At 30.3% G+C, this 19127-nt stretch overlaps 2 protein-coding genes across 2 annotated transcripts in view; both read left to right on the top strand.

The window, feature by feature from the left end:
- The first annotated feature begins 158 nt into the window (after positions 1-158).
- On the top strand, positions 159-13423 carry LOC113386509 (puromycin-sensitive aminopeptidase-like). The gene is made up of 11 exons (XM_026624289.1): positions 159-269; positions 2967-3247; positions 3324-3555; positions 3624-3804; positions 5541-5660; positions 7929-8132; positions 8234-8420; positions 10282-10408; positions 10618-10722; positions 13014-13291; positions 13357-13423. Exons 1-11 carry the CDS (start codon positions 159-161, stop codon positions 13421-13423), a joined length of 1893 nt encoding a protein of 630 aa, XP_026480074.1.
- A 7-nt stretch (positions 13424-13430) lies between these two features.
- LOC113384741 overlaps positions 13431-19127 on the top strand; it is a 152831-nt gene continuing 147134 nt past the window's right edge. The window contains exons 1-2 of the mRNA XM_026622504.1: positions 13431-13496; positions 15198-15374. Of these exons, the coding sequence (XP_026478289.1) occupies positions 13462-13496; positions 15198-15374 (212 nt within the window). The 5' untranslated portion in view covers positions 13431-13461. The remainder of the gene's footprint in view (positions 13497-15197; positions 15375-19127) is intronic.

Here is a 19127-nt window from a genome sequence, read left to right as displayed (position 1 = left end):
TTGACATTTGCGACACGTCCTTTAACGAGTTCTAGTTTGTGTAAATACATTTGACTTTTTATACAAATCTTAATTATTATTTATTTAAATGACAATGTGATGATTCTAAATCATTTAGTGTTAATTGTTAATAAAGTTTTCAACAATAACAACAAGATATGGAGGACGAAAGACTTCCTACAAATATTGTCCCAAAACATTATACTTTGGATTTGAAGCCTGATTTCGATTTATTTATATTTTCTGGGAAATGTCTCATGACTATTGAGGTAAAATAATAATATTAATACACATATATATATATATATATATATATATATATATATATATATATATAAATGTAAATAAATAAATTAGTCAGAAAATATTTGAAATTGATCTTTACGCCTCTATACTTTTACTTAAAGAAACAAGACAAATAATGGTTTGGTATACTTGACATTATTATATTCGCAACGCTCTTCAGACGTATTGTTGACACTATGATGTTGGAATTTGGGCATGTCATACTTGAATATATATACTATGACCCATATCCTAAAATTCTAAGCCTGAGTAAAAATTATAATTAATTCAACACTAAACATATATGTACTTGTGGGATGTTTGGTATAAATAGATGTTTGGTTTCGAAGAGCTTACAGGGCGTACTGTTGTACTAGAGTTTTATAATTTCCGTATTTGTACTTCAATATGCGTATTTTGATATACAATATAAATTCGATAGGTCGATAAATAAAATATATACGAAAATTGAGGTTTTGTCTTGAAAAACCTGTAAAGTTAGTTTAAATTCAACGAGCTCCTCAGGACGTACAGTTGGTACTAGAATGATGCAACTTAGGCTTAATTACTTGAATATGTCTACTATGATATGAAGTAATAAAATTGCTAAGTCCAGAATAAAAACTATGATATTTTAATATTGAACTTGCAAAAACACTTCAAACCTATATGTATATGACGGTATCATTGAGATTCGTGGTATGAGAATGTCTGATTTAAAGAGCTCTTCAGGCCGAACTGATGGCACTAGAGTTTTGAAATTTTGGATATATTATACTTCAATACATCTATTTTGATAAACAGTACTAAATCAATAGGTGTAGAATAAAATATATACAGAAATTAATGCTTTGTCTCGCAAAAAGCACATTATAGTTAGTTTTATATTCAACGAGCTCTTCAGGACGTACTGTTGGTACTAGATGTTGTAAATTAAGCATATTATACTTGAATATGCCTACTATGATATAAAATTTATAAAATTGATATGTCCGGAATAAAAATTTGATTAATTTAATATTGAGCTTGCAAAACACTTTAAACCTATATGTATATGACGGTATAATTGGAATCCGTGGTATGAGAATGTCTAATTTTAAGAGCTCTTCAGGGCGTACTGATAACACTAGAGTTTTGTAATTTTGTATTTTTTACATCAATATGTCTACTTTGATATACAATACTAAATCGATAGGTCTTGAATAAAATATATACGGAAATTAATGTTTTGTCTTGAAAAACACTGTAGAGTTAGTTTTAAATTCAACGAGCTCCTCAGGACGTACGTTGGTACTAGAATGATGTAACTTAGCATAATATACTTGAATATTCTACTATGATATAAGATAATAAATTGATAAGCCCGAATAAAATGTTTGATTAATTTAATATTGAACTTATAAATGCACTCTAAACCTATATGTATTTGTCGGTATCATTGGAATCCGTGGTATGAGAATGTCTGATTTTAAAGAGCTCTTCAGGACGTACTGATGGCACTAGAGTTTTGAAATTTTAATATATTATACTTCAATATATCTATTTTGATAAACAGTACTCAAATCAATAGGTGTAGAATAAAATATATACAGAAATTAATGCTTTGTCTCAAAAAAGCACATTATAGTTAGTTTTATATTCAACGAGCTCTTCAGGACGTACTGTTGGTACTAGAGTGTTGTAAATTAAGCATATTATACTTGAATATGCCTACTATGATATAAAATTATAAAATTGATATGTCCGGAATAAAAATTTTGATTAATTTAATATTGAGCTTGCAAAAACACTTTAAACCTATATGTATATGACGGTATAATTGGAATCCGTGGTATGAGAATGTCTAATTTTAAAGAGCTCTTCAGGGCGTACTGATAACACTAGAGTTTTGTAATTTTTGTATTTTTTACATCAATATGTCTACTTTGATATACAATACTAAAATCGATAGGTCTTGAATAAAATATATACGGAAATTAATGTTTTGTCTTGAAAAACACTGTAGAGTTAGTTTTAAATTCAACGAGCTCCTCAGGACGTACAGTTGGTACTAGAATGATGTAACTTAGGCATAATATACTTGAATATGTCTACTATGATATAAGATAATAAAATTGATAAGCCCGGAATAAAATTTTTGATTAATTTAATATTGAACTTATAAATGCACTCTAAATCTATATGTATTTGTCGGTATCATTGGAATCCGTGGTATGAGAATGTCTGATTTTAAAGAGCTCTTCAGAACGTACTGATGGCACTAGAGTTTTGAAATTTTAATATATTATACTTTAATATATCTATTTTGAGAAACAATACATAAATAAATAAATTTATAGGTCTCGAATAAAATATATACGGAAATTAATGTTTTGTATTGAAAAACTCAGTAGAGTTAGTTTTATATTCAACGAGCTCTTCAGGTCGTACTGTTGATACTAGAGTGTTGCAAGTTAGGCATAACGTACTTGAATATATCTACTATGAAATAAAGTGAAAAAATTGATAATACAAATTATGACTAATTTAATTTTGAACTTGCAAAAATACTCTAAACCTATATGTATTTGACGGTATAATTGGGATTAGTGGTACGATGATGTCTAATTTTGAAGAGCTCTTCAGGACGCACCTATGACACCACATTCTTGTTTAAAAAAATTGTTTTTTCTTTTCCCCAGATAGTCGGCTGCGTAAACATCATAGAACTAAACTCCGTCGACCTTATTTTCGAGTATGCAGACTTGCACTATGCAGATGCACCCTGCGACACAATTCCTTGCAAAATCCTTATGGACCCCAAAAAAGAAAGGGTCAAATTTATTTTTAGGGACCATTTACAAAAAGGAAAAGCAGTTCTGCAGACTCTTTTTGTCGGAGTACTCAATAATAATTTGTCAGGATTTTATAGAACCACCAAAAGACCTGGAGCTGCTACTCAATTTGAAATGAAAAAGGCAAGGTAGGAGGAAGATGATTTATGAAATTTAAAAAATACGCCTGATACTACTGCAACCTTTGTTGTTTGGTTCTTACAGATGGTGTTTTCCTTGTATGGACGAACCAAGTTACAAAACGACTTTTGAGGTTATCTTAACAATTCCTGAAACCGTGACAGCACTTTCAAATATGCCAGCAAAATGCCAGGAAGTGACACCAGATGGCAGAGTCATCGCATTTCACAAAACTCCTAAAATGTCCACGTACCTTCTGGCAATTGTCATCGGGCAGTATGAATATCTGGAGCAACTCAACCGAGACAATGTCATGGTAAGAATAGCCAAATTTAATGCCTTAAGACTCTTAAATACCACTTACACCTAGTTTTTCCCCTATAGATTCGTGTGTATACCCCAGTTGGTCTGACGTCTCTTGCCGATTTGGCCATGGAGGCGGCTGTGAAGATGTTGGAATTTTTTGAGGATTATTTAGGAGTTAAATATCCTTTGCCCAAATTGGATATTGTTACGATTTCTGATTTTAGAGTTGGGGCGATGGAGAATTGGGGACTCATCACTTGTTCGTGAGTAGATACATTCTTATTTAATATCAAACAAATTTGGAAATTTTTGTCAGAAATCGGATTCTATACAAAAATACCTTTTAAATGATACCCCACATGCAATAAAAGTATCAGCAAAAATTTTTGAAGTAAAACTTTTTTAGACTCCTATGCTACAAATTTGTATAAATGTACATTTTGTTGACAGAAATTACATAAATAAATTTTATACCTAAATTATTAAGAAAAAATTAATAAGTTTTACCAATATAATATTTTTTGCAATATATATATAACGTTTTTATCACAATGTAATCATTTTTTTTGTAAAAATCGCATTCTACTCATCGAGAGCTTTCAAACGATACCCCACATGCCATAAAATACTTCATCAAAATTTTTTGAAGTAAAACTTCTTTAGACTCCTATGCTGCAAATTTGTGAAAAGTGTATATTTTGTTGACGCAAATCACATAAACGAGTTTTACACCTTAAGTATTAAGCAAAAATAAATAAAAATTAACATTCTAATATTTTTCGCATTATATATATAACGTTTTTATTACAATATAATCATTTTTTAGTGAAAATTGCATTGTACTCGTCGAGACCTTTTAAATATTTAAATGATACCCCACATGCCATAAAACATACCATCAAAAATTTTTGAAGTAAAACTTCTTTAAGCTCGTTTACTACAAACGCATTAAATATCTAAATCTCATTTGTTAACTTCTTACTTATCACTTGTTCGTGAGTAGATATATTTAATTTTAACCACAAATTTAAAAATTTATTACATTATTTGGGTTGTATTCAAAAAGACCTTTCAAATGATACCCCACATGCCATAAAAGTATCAGCAAAAATTTTTGAAGTAAAACTTCTTTAGACTCCTATGCTACAAATTTGTATATGTGTACATTTTGTGGGCGAAAATGATATAAAAAGGTTTTACACATCAATTGTTAAGACAAAATCAATAAATTTCAACATTCTAATTTTTGCTTGCAATATGTATATAACGTTTTTATCACAATATGATATTTTTTTATGAAAATTGCATTCTACTCGTTGAGACCTTTCAAACGATACCCCACATGCTATAAAACATACCATAAAAAATTTTTGAAGTAAAACTTCTTAAGACTCATGTGCAACAAATTCGTGAAAAGTGTATATTTTGTGGACGCAAATCACAAAAAAGTTTTGCACCTCAAATATTAAGCAAAAATCAATACATTTTTACATTGCAATATTTTTTGCAATATGTATATAACGTTTTTATCACAATATAATATTTTTTTGTGAAAATCGTTTTCTACTCGTTTGAGACCTTTCAAACGATACCCCACATGCCATAAAAGTAACCATTAATATTTTTTGAAGTAAAACTTCTTTAAGCTTGTTTACTAAAAATGCATTAGAAGTGTGCATTAAACATCAGAATCTCATTTGTTATTGATAAAGTTGATTACGTATACATATAGGGAAGGCAAAATGCCACTTACAACTAGTTCCATTTATTTGTTTCAGAGAAGCCGGACTTTTGGTCGACAGAAATTCAACAGCAAATGATATAAGAAGTCTGTACCTAATTATGGCGCATGAAATAGCTCATTTGTGGTTCGGAGATCTGGTTACTAGGAATTGGTGGAACGATGATGGAACGATAATTGGATCAAAGAGGTTACTTAATAATAGAAAAAAATATTTCTTTTTGTAATAATGATGTTTTGGTAATTTTTTTTAGGTTTTGCTATATTTTTGCAAACGTACTGTTGCCTTGAACTGTATCCAGAGTACGAATGGATGTCAAAATTCCTAAATTTTGTTCTGGTTTATGGATTGGCCATAGATGCTTCGCCCCCAGGTAATAAATTTAATATATTTTGAATTTTCATTAAAATAAATCATTTTACGTGTCATTAATGTTAACTAATTTTGAAATATTTTTTAATTATTCGATTTGTTTGATCCATGTAAATTTTTTTTTTTTTTTTTTTTTTTTTTTTTAAATAATAAGTATCATAAATTCCAAAGATCATTTTTTATCACCAAATGGATTTTTTTACTTTTTTTATTAGATCTCCGAAACTTCTGGACCTGCCTTCCTAGTAATGTTTAAGCCAACAATAAAGTGAAATATTTTTCGAATCATTCAATATTGTTATATTGTTTATGAATTGTTTGTCAATTATCAATAGAGTCTTTATTGCATTTTTTTAAATCTTCACTATAGTTCTTTGAACCACTTTTTTCTTAATTTGCTTGTCAGTAGAGTTCTTTTAACATTTTTTCTAAATTTGCTTGTGAGTAGATTTATTTCGTGTCTTCTAGAAATAAAGTTTGCTCGTCAGTAGAGTCTTTTCGTCCTAAATTAATTAAAAATCTAAAATTGCTCGTCAGTGAAGTCCATTTTTTTAATATGCTCGTCAGTAGAGTCCTTTCCCATTTTTATGAATTTGTTTCGTCAATGAGATTGACTATTATTTTTTTTCATTTGTTTGTCCGTCCGTAATTTGTTTGTCAGTAGAGTTCATTTTACGTTTTTCTAAAAAGTTTGCTCGTCAGTAGAGTTTCTGTCTTGTATTTTAGATTAAAATTAACTTTGCGTGTTTTGTAGAGTTCTTGTTTATCTACAATGAAATAAAATACTGAAATTGCTTGTTAGTAGAGTCCTCTTCATCATTTTTTTTTTAATTTGCTCACAAGTAGAGTCCTTTTTATCATTTTTCCTTAATTTGCTTATTTGTTAGTAGATTCCCTTTCTTGTCTTCTGGGTTAACACTAAATTTGCTCGTCAGTAGAGTCATTTTTTTCTCTACAATGAAATAAAAATCTGTAATTGCTCGTCAGTAGAGTCCTTTTAACATTTCTTCCAAATCTGCTCGTCAGTAGAATCCTTTTCTTGTCATATGTGTTGAAATTGAGTTTGCTCGTCAGTAGTGTCCTTTTTTGTCTACAATGAAATAAAAATCTGAAATTGCTCGTCAATAGAATCCCTTTCTTGTCTTCTGAGTTAAAATTAAATTTGCTCGTCAGTAGAGCCATTTTTTCGCTACAATGAAATAAAATTCTGAAATTGCTCGTTAGTAGAGTCCTTTTAACATTTTTTGCAAATTTACCCTTTCTTATCATCTGAATTAAAATTAAGTTTGTTTGTCAGTCAAGTTCTTTTTTATACACAAAGAAATAAAATTCTGATATTGCCCGCCAGTAAGGTTTTTTATTCCTAATAGTTTTATCAATTTTTTGCTTTATTTGCTCGTCAGTAGAGTTCCTTTCTTGTCTTCTAGAATGAATTCAAATTTGCTTATCACTGTAGTCCTTTTTTGTCTACAATAAAATAAAATTCTGTGTTTGCTTGTCAGCAGAGTCCTTTTTATCATTTTGTCCCTAGTTTGCTCGTCAGTAGAGTACCTTTTATTGTTTTATCTGAAATTGCTCGTCAGTAGAGTCCTTATCATAACTTTTTTTTAATATTTGCTCGTCAGTAGAGTCTTTATCATATTTTTTTCTCTATTTACTTATCAGCAGAGTCCTTTGTATCTTTTTTTCTTAATTGCCCGTCAGTAGAGTTTGTTTTGTTTGCTCGTCAGTAGAGTTCTTTTCATCACCTATGGCACTGAATTTCCATTTTCTGCACTTTTTGCTTCATATCTCCGATACTACAGGCCCTGTCTCTGCGAAAAAGTAATCAGCTCGTTTCCTCATCAATAGGAATCGAATGCTTTTTGAATCATTCAAATCATTATGTTCATGAAAAATTGTATCCGCACATACATACATACATTTTATTTTGTAAGATTGAAAAACTCAGAAAGTTCTGCACGGATTGAGCTGAAATTTTAGTATGATACATCATTTGTATCTGAAATGGTTATTATTTATTTTTGACATCAGTCACATACCCAGAAACGCATTTTTTTTTATTTTACCCTGTTTTAATCGTGGCGCCTCCTAACGGTGACAACGCCATATGCTTGATTTTGGAGCTAATTCGGAGCATTATTAAATCTTTACTTAAGTCAATGAATTTATAGACAATAAATATATATTTTTTTCACGAGACACACATTTTTTAGGTTGCTATAAATATATCCATTTAATATTTTTTATTATTTTTTATTATTTTTAGACGATTTGAGCCTGGAACAGTACACCTCGGACAGCATGAGCACGCCCTTAAAGGGCGCAGTCGTTTTGCGAATGATCAAACATCAAATTGGCGACCAATTATTTAGGCAAAGTGCCAATTTGTTTTTGCATCGATTCAAATATAGCACTTGCGAAACGAGAGACGTCTGGAACGTTTTTGACGAAGTCAGCGGAATGGCCATTGGTAAAAAATAAAAAAAATTAAAAAAAAAATATTAATTTATTTGGTACTTCAAAAATTTTCAAGAATATATTATTTTTATGATTTTTTTATTTTTTTATCAGGTACTCTGATGGATACCTGGGCAAATCGTGTCGGTTTCCCAATCTTGACGATAACTTCTAAGATGTGCAATGACACGCGAGTTCTGACCATAACCCAAACAAAATTTATGCACGATGGCAGTAAGGATCCGAATGGTGATATTTGGATTTACCCATCTCCATTTTGGCGGAATCGTGTCCAAACGAGGTAAAAATAATACAACATTTTTTTATAAAATTTTGCAAAATTGTATATTTGGTAAATTTGCACCAAATTGAATTGTATATTAAAATCGTTCCTAGAACTAGAAATTTATTCTTAGCTTGTTGTGCATTTGTTTTTTTAAATTTTGTGTAACTTCTAAACTTTTTGTCTAGCATAAATTTCATATTTGACAAATTTATTGAAAATTAAATTGTCTACAATATTTCTCTACATCTACAACACTAACACCTTAAATATCCTTAAAATCGCATTCGAAAGGAAGAAAGTTTGAAAATTTTGTTATACCATTATTTCTTGCTTATTGTTTATATGTAAAATACGCCTGATCACTCAGAAAAAAAATCTGGCCACCAAATTTAGTAAAAATCTTAAAAAGGACTATACTAACTAGCAAACTTAGGAAATAATAATGAAAAGAACTCTACTGACGAACAAAGTTAGAAAAAAATAATGTAAAAAAACTTTACTGAAGAACAAGTAACTAAAAGATAAAAATAACTTTACTGACCAACGATTTCAAAAAAAAAAACAATAAAAACAATTCGACTGACGAGCAAATTTAGAGAACAAAATAAAATGAACTTTACTGACGAGCAAATTAAGAAAAAACCGTTAAAAAGGACTCTACTGACGAGCAAACTTGATTTTGATCTTGTTGGTTAAAAATAGAACTCTACTGACAAGCAAGTTTAGAAAAAAATATAAAATTCTCTACTGACTTGCAAATTTAGCAAAAATAGTGAAAAGGATTCTACTGACGAGCAAAATTAGAAAAAAATAATGTAAAAAAGACTCTACTGACAAGCAAATTGAAAAAAAAATGATAAAAAGAAACTGACCAACGATTTCAGAAAAAAAATATAAAGACAATTTTACTGACTAGCAAATATAGAAAAAATAAAACAAATTCTACTGACGTGCAAATAAAAAAAAATAGTGAAAAGGACTCTACTTATGAGCAAATTCAAAAAAAATTGATAAAAAGAACTCTACTGACGAGCAAATTTAGAACAAAATAGTAAGAAGAACTATACTGACGAACAAATTCAGCTAAAAGTAGTGAAAAGAACTCTACTGACGACCAAATTTAGAGAAAAACAGTAAAAAAGACTCTACTGACGAGCAAGTTCAGCTAAAAAGAAAAAGGAACTTTACTGATGAGCTAATTTAGAATAAAATAGTAAAAAGGACTTTACTGACGAGCAAATAAAAAAAAATGTTAAAAGGGACTCTACTGACGAGCAAAATTAGTCAAAATAGTGAAAAGAAATCTACTGACGAGCAAATTTAGAAAAAAAAATATATAAAAAAACTCTACTGATGCACATATTAATAAGAAAAATATATAAAAAGACTCTACTGACAATTTAATTTAGGAAAAAATAGTAAAAAGACGGTACTGACAGAAAAATTCTGGTAAAAGATAAAAAAACTTGACTGACAAACGATATTCAGGAAAAATTATAAAAAGAACTCTACTAACGAGAAAATTTAGAAAAAAATCTAAAAATTAAATAAGACTCGACCGACAAACAAATAATATTAAACACCTAACAAATTAAAAAAATAAAAAAAAACAAATTCTTAGATAAAATAGAAATATTATATTTGTGAAATCAGGCGTTTTACACATAAAACCTAACCTCCAGATGGCACAAACATCAACTAACAGTCTTATCATAAGTGCAACTTTCTGACGTCTCATACGTGAAGAACACATACGTGAAGTTAGGCTTTATGTATCGTTCAGCTATATAGATTTTCAACATAGCATTCGCAAAACATTTCTATTTTATATGAAAATTGGTTTTTTAGTTTTTATTTATTTTTAGCCGGTAATTAGCACAATTATGGACAGCGAAAGTTTAACCATAAGTTTACCCGGAGTTGGTGCCGGAGAATGGATTAAATTAAACCCCGGAGCCGTCGGTTTCTATAGGATTCTTTACACACCGGAGGAATTAGAAAAGGTAATAATAAATACAATTTTAATAATCCAATAATTCCTCGAAATAATATATAATAACAATTGGAACAGTTTTTTAACATCATAGATCGCAAACACTGTCTAATTGCTACTACTTTAATTTTAATTGTTTTCCGACTCCATTGATGGCGCCACTTGTTTTAGCACGTAAATTTACCCCTAGGTTTTGATATATTTTGTTTGTTTTTTTAGCTTAAAAAAGCAATAAAGTGTCAACAACTACACGCCCTGGATAGATTCAACATTCTGAATGATGTCTACGCCAATTCCAGAGCCGGTTACATGCCCATGACACAGGTAAATTTAGCCTTAGGGCAAGTTACACGAACTTAATTCATTATATTAACTAGGTGACCCGACAGACGTTGTCCTGTACCCATGTCTACCATTTTTTATTATAATATACTAATATTTGCCGTTTACCTAAAAATAATAATTATCGTTTATTAAATTACTCTTTACGCCAAAATGCATATACATTTATAATATGAGCGATGTTAAATGCAGAACTGATTTAAATAAAATGATGAGTCTCAGTTATCACACTATATTGGAAATTGAAGTCTTTTAAATGGTATTACATAACCATAACCATAGCATTTCACTGGTACTTCATGTTGGATTAAATTAATTTCATTATTTATTACTTAAGATATCCAAAATTGCATCTTAAACTTCTCTTAATCGATATCGTGAGGGCCGAATTGTATGTATTCATCTTTACTTTCCCATTTGTTGTTATAAAGTGAAATTTTTACGTTAAAAAATATTGTGGAAAGATTAGTAAAAGATGCAAAGAAATTATATATTGAAAAAAAAAACTATTTTGAAAATTTAATATCCGAATCTTGTGTTGGCGCCCCCTAAGGCGTGCGCTCGTATTTTTCGCATGCATCGCATTAAAGGTAGGTCCGGCCCTGATTAATACTTAATTTCATATTTTAAGTGAATTAATTTGTCATATTTGTTCATATGCATATCATTCAATCTGTCATACATATACTGTATTTTATATTATTTTAATTTCTGACACATCTCAGCTGCTTTTTGGCAATAATCATGTAGACTTTTCTTTTTTCTTATTCATAATCATAAATTTATTATACATATTCTAATATTGTCTAGGTTCATGAGTAAATTGAAATTTTTGGCAGATGATAGTTTTCATTTGTTTTCAATGCAAACAATGACATGCCGTTTCTTGCAATTTTTTCGATTAATTTCTACAATATTGCATATACATTCCAGAACTTTATAATAATCAAATACATCCTAGAAAATTTCCTTAACAAACTTTAGAAAGATTTATCAAAATCCGCATAATCGTTTAGAAGGAGTATACAGTGAGTGCTTGTAATTTAATATGACCTTTATATAATAGCAATAAAGCTCAAATTGATTCTACGTTTTAGTTAGAAAACGTTTGTATGAGAAAAAGAAAAGGGCTGTTTTTAGGGGTTTTCCGGCAATTATTCGATTTTTTCTTGCCGTAAGAACCATCTTTGGACTTCAACGAACATTAGTAGTTATAGTATTTGGGCCGAATATCGAAAATGAATTTTTTTGCATTTCTCGACGTTCTGAAGGTTTCTGAACATTTTACTGGCATACCTCAGAAACTAAATGGATGTGTGTGTTGTTTTGTACGTCCGTATTTTTTCGTCCACGTTTTCGGACGCACGGATCAACCGATTTGAATTGTTTAAAAAACATTCGATTCCTATTAATAGGGAGATGTGCGGATTAGTTTTTGGCAAAGGCAGGTTCAGCCGTTACGGAGATATGAAGTAAAGAGTGCAGAAAATAGAAATCGAGTTTTTGACAGAACGGATCATCCGATTTGTATGATTCAAAAAACATTCAGTTCGTAATGACGGGGAAAAGTGGTAGTTAGTTTTTGGTAAAGGTAGGCACAGCGGTTTTGAAAATGCAGAGCTAAATGTAAAAAATGGCAGTTTTTGAGAGAACTAAGCGTCCGATTTAAATGATTCAGAGAACTTTTTGCTTGTTTCAACAAAATAATTGCTTTTGGAAAAAAATTGTTACTAATTTTGTTTTTCATAAAATATTTTTGTAATTTTGAATTAGAAACTCAAAAAATGACCCAGGCTAAGCACATATAAGCGCCACTCGGGTTTTTACACAAATTATAACACAAATATTTACCCAAGTGCGTTTAGACTGTTTATGTGAGAATATATATTGGAAAATGTGAAAATGCCGCCAAGCTAAGCACGGTCTAAGTGAAAATGTCGCACAGAATTATTTGCAAATGCGTTTAGACTGTGACTATACGGGAGCACTTTTTCAATTTTGTGCAAATTAGGCAACTATTTTTTTCTGAAAGTGAATTCGAAATGAAATGACGATAGTTAATGTTCTGGAGATGAATTGATTTATGATTTACATTTGATTTGCTCAGATATAACAAGATAGCAAAAATAATGAAAGTTACATTATTTGTAATAATATATTTGAAAACGTTGAAAATTTCTCGAATATTTCATTACGGTTCGGGAAGTTCCAGCAATTTGCCTTAAGGCACGATGCCATACACCACTAGTTATATTGATAATTTTCTCTCCCAGGTAATGAGTTTCATGGAATCCTACATCGATGAAGACGAGTACACAGTCTGGTGTTGCATTTTGAACTGCCTAATAAAACTTTGGGAAATGATGACCAACACCAAACTTTTGGAAAAATTCAACACGTTTGCATTGAAAATCATGAACAAAATCAAGCCAAATGTAAAATGGAATCTGTCCTTTAACGAAAGTCCGCAGAACAAGTTTATGTCGAATTTGATACTGTCCTCGTTGGTGCAATTTGGTGACCAGGAATCTATTTGTGAAGGACACAAGAGGTAAGTGGTAATATAAAAATACTATAAATGGACAATCAAGGGTGAATTATTTTTTTAGATTTCAGGAGCATGTCAAAGGGCCATGCAAAATGCAATCTGATCTCTGGACACCTTGTTTTTATGCTGCCATGATAAAGGGCGAAGAAGACGATTATCATGCCTTCGTTGAAATGTATCGACAGGCCAAGGACGATGATAATTTAAGGTAATGGATAAAAAAATCTTCTACACACTACTATATCTTATATATAAAAATGGAGCTCTCTATAAAATGATCCGCTAAAACTCGAAAACGGCTAAACCGATTTGGCCAGTCTTAGTCTTGAAAAATTCGCGCTATTCAGTAGGAGGTTGTCGAAAAGGTGGGATATTTTTTCAAATTTGCGTAGAAACTTTACATTTTTAATTTGAAAATTTTTGTAGAAGCGTATTTTGAATAAAACAATGGATGGTGGCTAATACGTCAAATGTCAAACGTTTTCAACAGATGATGTTCAATTATGTTTATTAGGATGTTTTACGTGAATATTATTTAATTATGACTGAATTGTAGTAAGTAGTTTGTTTGTAGTTATATTTATATACAAAAACGTTATTAAACGGATCGCAAGTGTTACTAGAAACTCAAAATATAAACTTTTTTAAAATGTTAATATGAAAATGCACTTTTTGGCATATTTTTCTCAAACACGGTACTCTGAAAGATCTCATTTGTATAATTATATACTCATTGGTATTTATAAAACATTTTCTAGGTTATATTATTTTTTATTTATCTTATTTGAATTCAGAACCTAAATTTGGTATCGATCATTTTATTTTATTTGGACATTTTGTCAAATAACATTTTCCCAGTTATAATTTACCAGAATTTATCGAAGAATAGATTGAAATATTTGAAGGTCCGGGGTTGAAAAGGTGCGGAAGGACCTATGTGTCAAAAACCAGTAAAGTTAAGCACTGTTTACCAACAATATTTGAAAGTAGAGGGAAAAAGATGTATAACCAGCTATAACCTTGATTCTTATGACTTTGCTATCGGGAGATAAACGGTAATTTTTGAAAATCTATAATAAAAGTATTTCCTACCGTTGGCAGTTTTTTAGCATTAGTTAAAAATGTAATTATTTTGAAAAATACCTTAAAAAATTGTGTCTGTAAAATTAAAATAAGACATTAAACCTGTTTGCCACCTGGCCGTTCCAAGTTTAAAACAAATTTTTGAAAGACAGCAAAAAAGCACATTTCTACAATGATGAAGTAGCTGGCAGTTTTACTGAACGTTGTCAGATAATTGTTTGTTTGAAATTTGTTATATGTTATGATGTAATTGTTTTGGTTTTTACAATCTAGTTTATATTTTCTCAAAGTTCAAATGGACCTTTGTGTCTCGCCCTGCTCTACATATTTACTTTTTATTAAATTTACTTTCGTCGAATGTTACTTGAAACTTTTCAAAAAATTCAGAAATACTTAATTCATTTTCTATCTTTCCTTGCAGAAATTTGAAAATTTTGTATAAACTCAGTAGTATTATTTACAATTATACACAAAATCCAGAATCCAAAAAAAATCTGAAAATCTTGAAATGTAATCAAGAAGTCGAAAGAACAAAAAAGACTTGGATTGCCAATAAACCCCTTGGATTAGATTATACCATGTTTTCTAAAGAAAGTGTATAAAACTTTCAGTTTGAATGTATTGACAAAATATAGACAAACTAACGGGGTTTATTGTTTTTATAATACCTCATTGTATATATCATTCAAACAGCACATCCTTATACACTTGAAGTATTAATATTTTTGATTCTCTAGAAATTGTTTAGAATATATACCTTACTTTGCAAAACAATGTTTGCCGGGTCAGCTAGTAAATATATAATATACTTATGTTTCCTTTATAGAACAGAGATCCTGTATTGTTTCGGCAAACTCCAGTCAGCAGAATTGTTGGAAAAGGCCTTAGATTTTCTATTATCTGAGGTCCAAATTGAAAGTACAATCAGGCCCTTGTACAGTATTGTTTTGACACCATTGGGTAGACATGTGACCTGGAAGCATTTTATAGAGAACAGGGAAAAGTAAGTTTTAGTAGATTTTTTTTCAAATTTTAATTTTATTCTGGAATCTGTATATATTATTACATTAAGCAAAGAATGCTGAGTTGTTTACAAACTAATAGATAGCCCCAGTAGCGTATCTACTAGAGCTAATATATTAAAAAAAAAAAGAGTGCGCGTAAGGATCACACGCGATTGAAGTAAAACTTTTAATATTGTATGAGTAGACAATTAAGATAAAAACTAGTGGGGTGGGTGGCATCGTGCCTTAAGGCAAATTGCTGGAACTTCCCGTACCGTAACGAAACGTTCGAGGAATATTGAATGTTTTCAAATAGATTATTATAAATATTGTATTATTGTCTAATATTTATAATAATTATATAAACTGAATTGCAGAGTTGAAATTATTTGTTTAAAGTATATTAGAACTATAGTCAGAATTAAAAATAAAATCTGAATTATTTTCGATATACAAAAAATTTACAAAAAATTTAAAAAAAAAAAAAAAAAAAAAATTGTACAAAATTTATTTTTCCAAAATCAATTATTTTGTTAAGACAAGCAGAAAGTTCTTTGAATCAATTGAATCGGACGCTTAGTTCTCTCAAAAACTGCCATTTTTTGTACATTTAGCTCTGTATCTCCGAAATGGCTGGGCCTGCCTTTGCGAAAAACTAATAACCCTTTCTCCCAATCATTACTAATGGAATGTTTTTTAGATCATCCAAATCGGATGCTCCGTTCTCTCAAAAACTCGATTTCTATTTTCTGCACTCTTTGCTCCTTATCTCCGTAACTGCTGGACCTGTCTTTGCCAAAAACTAATCAGCTCTTCTCCTTATTAATAGGAATCGAATGTTTTTTAAACCATTCAAATCGGTTGATCCGTACGCCCGAAAACGTGGACGAAAATTTGTATCCATACATACATACACACACACACACACACACACACACACACACATCCATTTTTTCTGAGGTATGCCAAAACGTTCAGAAACCTTCAAAACGTCGAGAAATGTAAAAATTTTCAATTCCGATTTTCGGCCCATTACAATAACTTACCCTACGGGAAGTTAATAAAAAAACATCATATTTGAATTTTAAAAATCATTTATTAATAATCACATAACATCAATAACACAGTTTAAAACAACAACGATAGATTAATTGCTATCATATTTCATATATGATATAATAGGTTTGTGATAACTAAAATGAGAGACATAAATTTTGCTTTGTAAACTATGTACATTTCTGGAGAAAACTGCATCAATAGTCGTGCCATATCTTGTGGTTGAATCAAATGGAGAATTATTCATCGTTAAATTAAATTTATTATTTAAAAAATCAATTAATGGTTGAGATTCTTCTGAACGAAAATTGACATTGAAATCTCCAGCAAGAATTAATGGTATCTCGTTGTGATTAGTGTTTAAAAGTTTTGCACCCTCATTAGAAAAATGAAGTAACTGCTGATGTTCAATTCAATAATATTTGATATGTTTTTATTGGGAGAAATTTAAAGGACGACTATAATCAATGTTTGATTCTGTGTGTTCATACAGCGGACAACTGCAATATCACCTACTTGTGTAATTTCATTAGGAATATACAGTAATATCGTTGGCGCAAGAAACTGCAAAGGAGTCGCATTATGAAGAGTATCTGAACATGAATGATAGACATTAGACAGCTACACCACCTGCTCTTGAGTTTGATCGTTTGTATTGAGTAACGCAGTAATAGTTCTGAATATTAATTCGTTCTTCATTATTAATCCAAGTTTCCGAAAATAACAAAAACGTACAACGTTGTAGCACTTTATCTTGCAGATCAGGCAAATGAGCTCGTAAACTTTGGCAGTTAAAGGAAAGCAATGAAATGCCGTTCAAACTTATTATCTCACTCAATTTTTCTTCTTGTGTTATTAATCTACAAGTTGAAAGTCTTTGGAATTCAGTTTTTAAGTCCATTAATCCTGCTGGCCGTTTTCTTCCATAATAAAATTTTTTGTCGTTGTTTTAGAAATGATGAACAATCCATTAATGCTGGTAACTCGTGATAATGCAACATATAGAAGCTGCTGATTATGTGTTTTATTGTATTCATATACAATTTTATCAAAAGTACCACCTTGTGATTTGTGTATTGTGAGTGCACAAGCAGACACTAAAGGAAAATGATTTCTTTTGACAAATATGATTTTATTTCTATTCATTGGAATAGATGAAGATTTCCTGAGAATCGGCACAGCTGTCCTACTGATATTAAGAGTTTGAATATGATGTGCAGCTTTCTTCTTATTTTGTTACCTATCTTACCAGGAAATTCAAACCATAAACGTAGAAGTTCATCATTATCGCCACGTTCTATGTACACTAATTTTCCTACACAACCATTAGCTAAGCCATCACTTACATCAATATTAGTTGTTATTATGTAAAATTTATTCAGAACTAAAATTATTTCATACGGCAAACCCCCGGTATCAATAACCGATTTTTGTGAAACTGTTGACGAATGTATGATTGTTGATATGTCGCATGGCAACCTACACAAATATCCGTGGCAATAGATATTATTTTGTCTTCAACGAGATTCAGTATAAATTTATTATATTCCATGATACATTTATTCTCTAAGAAAAGTCTTATTCCATGAGGACATAATACAGCAACCTCTTCTTTTGTAAAAAAAACGTGATTCAATTAATGCAAGTTCATATAGGGTTTAGCGCTCGACTTACGCATGACATGACGGGAGTGGATACTCGCGACATCAGCGCTTACGGCGTCGTAGTGTTCAACTACACGTTGGCGTTTTCGTTGCATTTGTACGGATTTACACCCGTGTAGCCTAAAGAAATTTTTACACCCATATCGCGCCTAAAGAAGTTTTACTTCAAAAACTAAAAACAAAAGAGGAAAAAACAACAGAGTGTAGTAAAATGAAAGTAGAAAAATAGTAATTTTTTAGTTTATAAGTTTTTACGATTTTTGAAGAAGGGACTCTACTGACGAGCAAACTATTTTTATAATCATTTATACAGAAAAGAGACTCTACTGACGAGCAACCTAAAATGTATTAGACAAAATTAACACTGGGTACAAAGAAAATTCAGGGAAAGTGTAAGGGTAAATATTTATATATTTGTCTGAAAAGGGACTCCACTGACGAGCAAAATAGTTTTTTTTTCAAGATATTTATGCAGAAAAAAACTGACGAGCAACCTAGAATTTTTTTTTAGAAAATATTTATACAGAAAATGGACTCTACTGACGACCAAAAAATATTATTACAAGAAATGGGACTATACTGACTAAGATACTCTATTGACAAGCAACGTAGATATTTTCAAGATATTTATGCAGAAAAAAGACTCTACTGACTATCAAACTAGTTTTGTTTGAGAAATATTTATGAAAATGCAAAAAAGGGACTCTACTAACGAGCAATCTAAAATGCATTAGACAAAAATAATACGGGGTACAAAGGAGACTCTGGAGAAAGGTTAGGGGAAAATATATACTCTGAAAAAGGACTCTACTGACGAGCAAACTAGATTTTTTCAAGACATTTTTGCAGGAAAGATGAGTAAACTGGAATTCCTTTGGAAATATTTATACAGAAAAAGGGACTTTACCGACGAGTAAATTAGAATTACTTGAAATATTTTTTTTTTATATAGAAAGGGACTCTACTGACGAGCAAATTAGAATTGTTTTTTTTTTAATTATTTATACAGAAAAGAGACTACTAACTAGCAGG

Source organism: Ctenocephalides felis, unplaced genomic scaffold (assembly GCF_003426905.1).
Source record: "Ctenocephalides felis isolate EL2017-DRISC unplaced genomic scaffold, ASM342690v1 CF-g0.4_SCAFFOLD_03571, whole genome shotgun sequence".
Lineage (NCBI taxonomy): Eukaryota > Metazoa > Arthropoda > Insecta > Siphonaptera > Pulicidae > Ctenocephalides > Ctenocephalides felis.
This window is presented reverse-complemented; position numbering and strand designations above follow the sequence as displayed.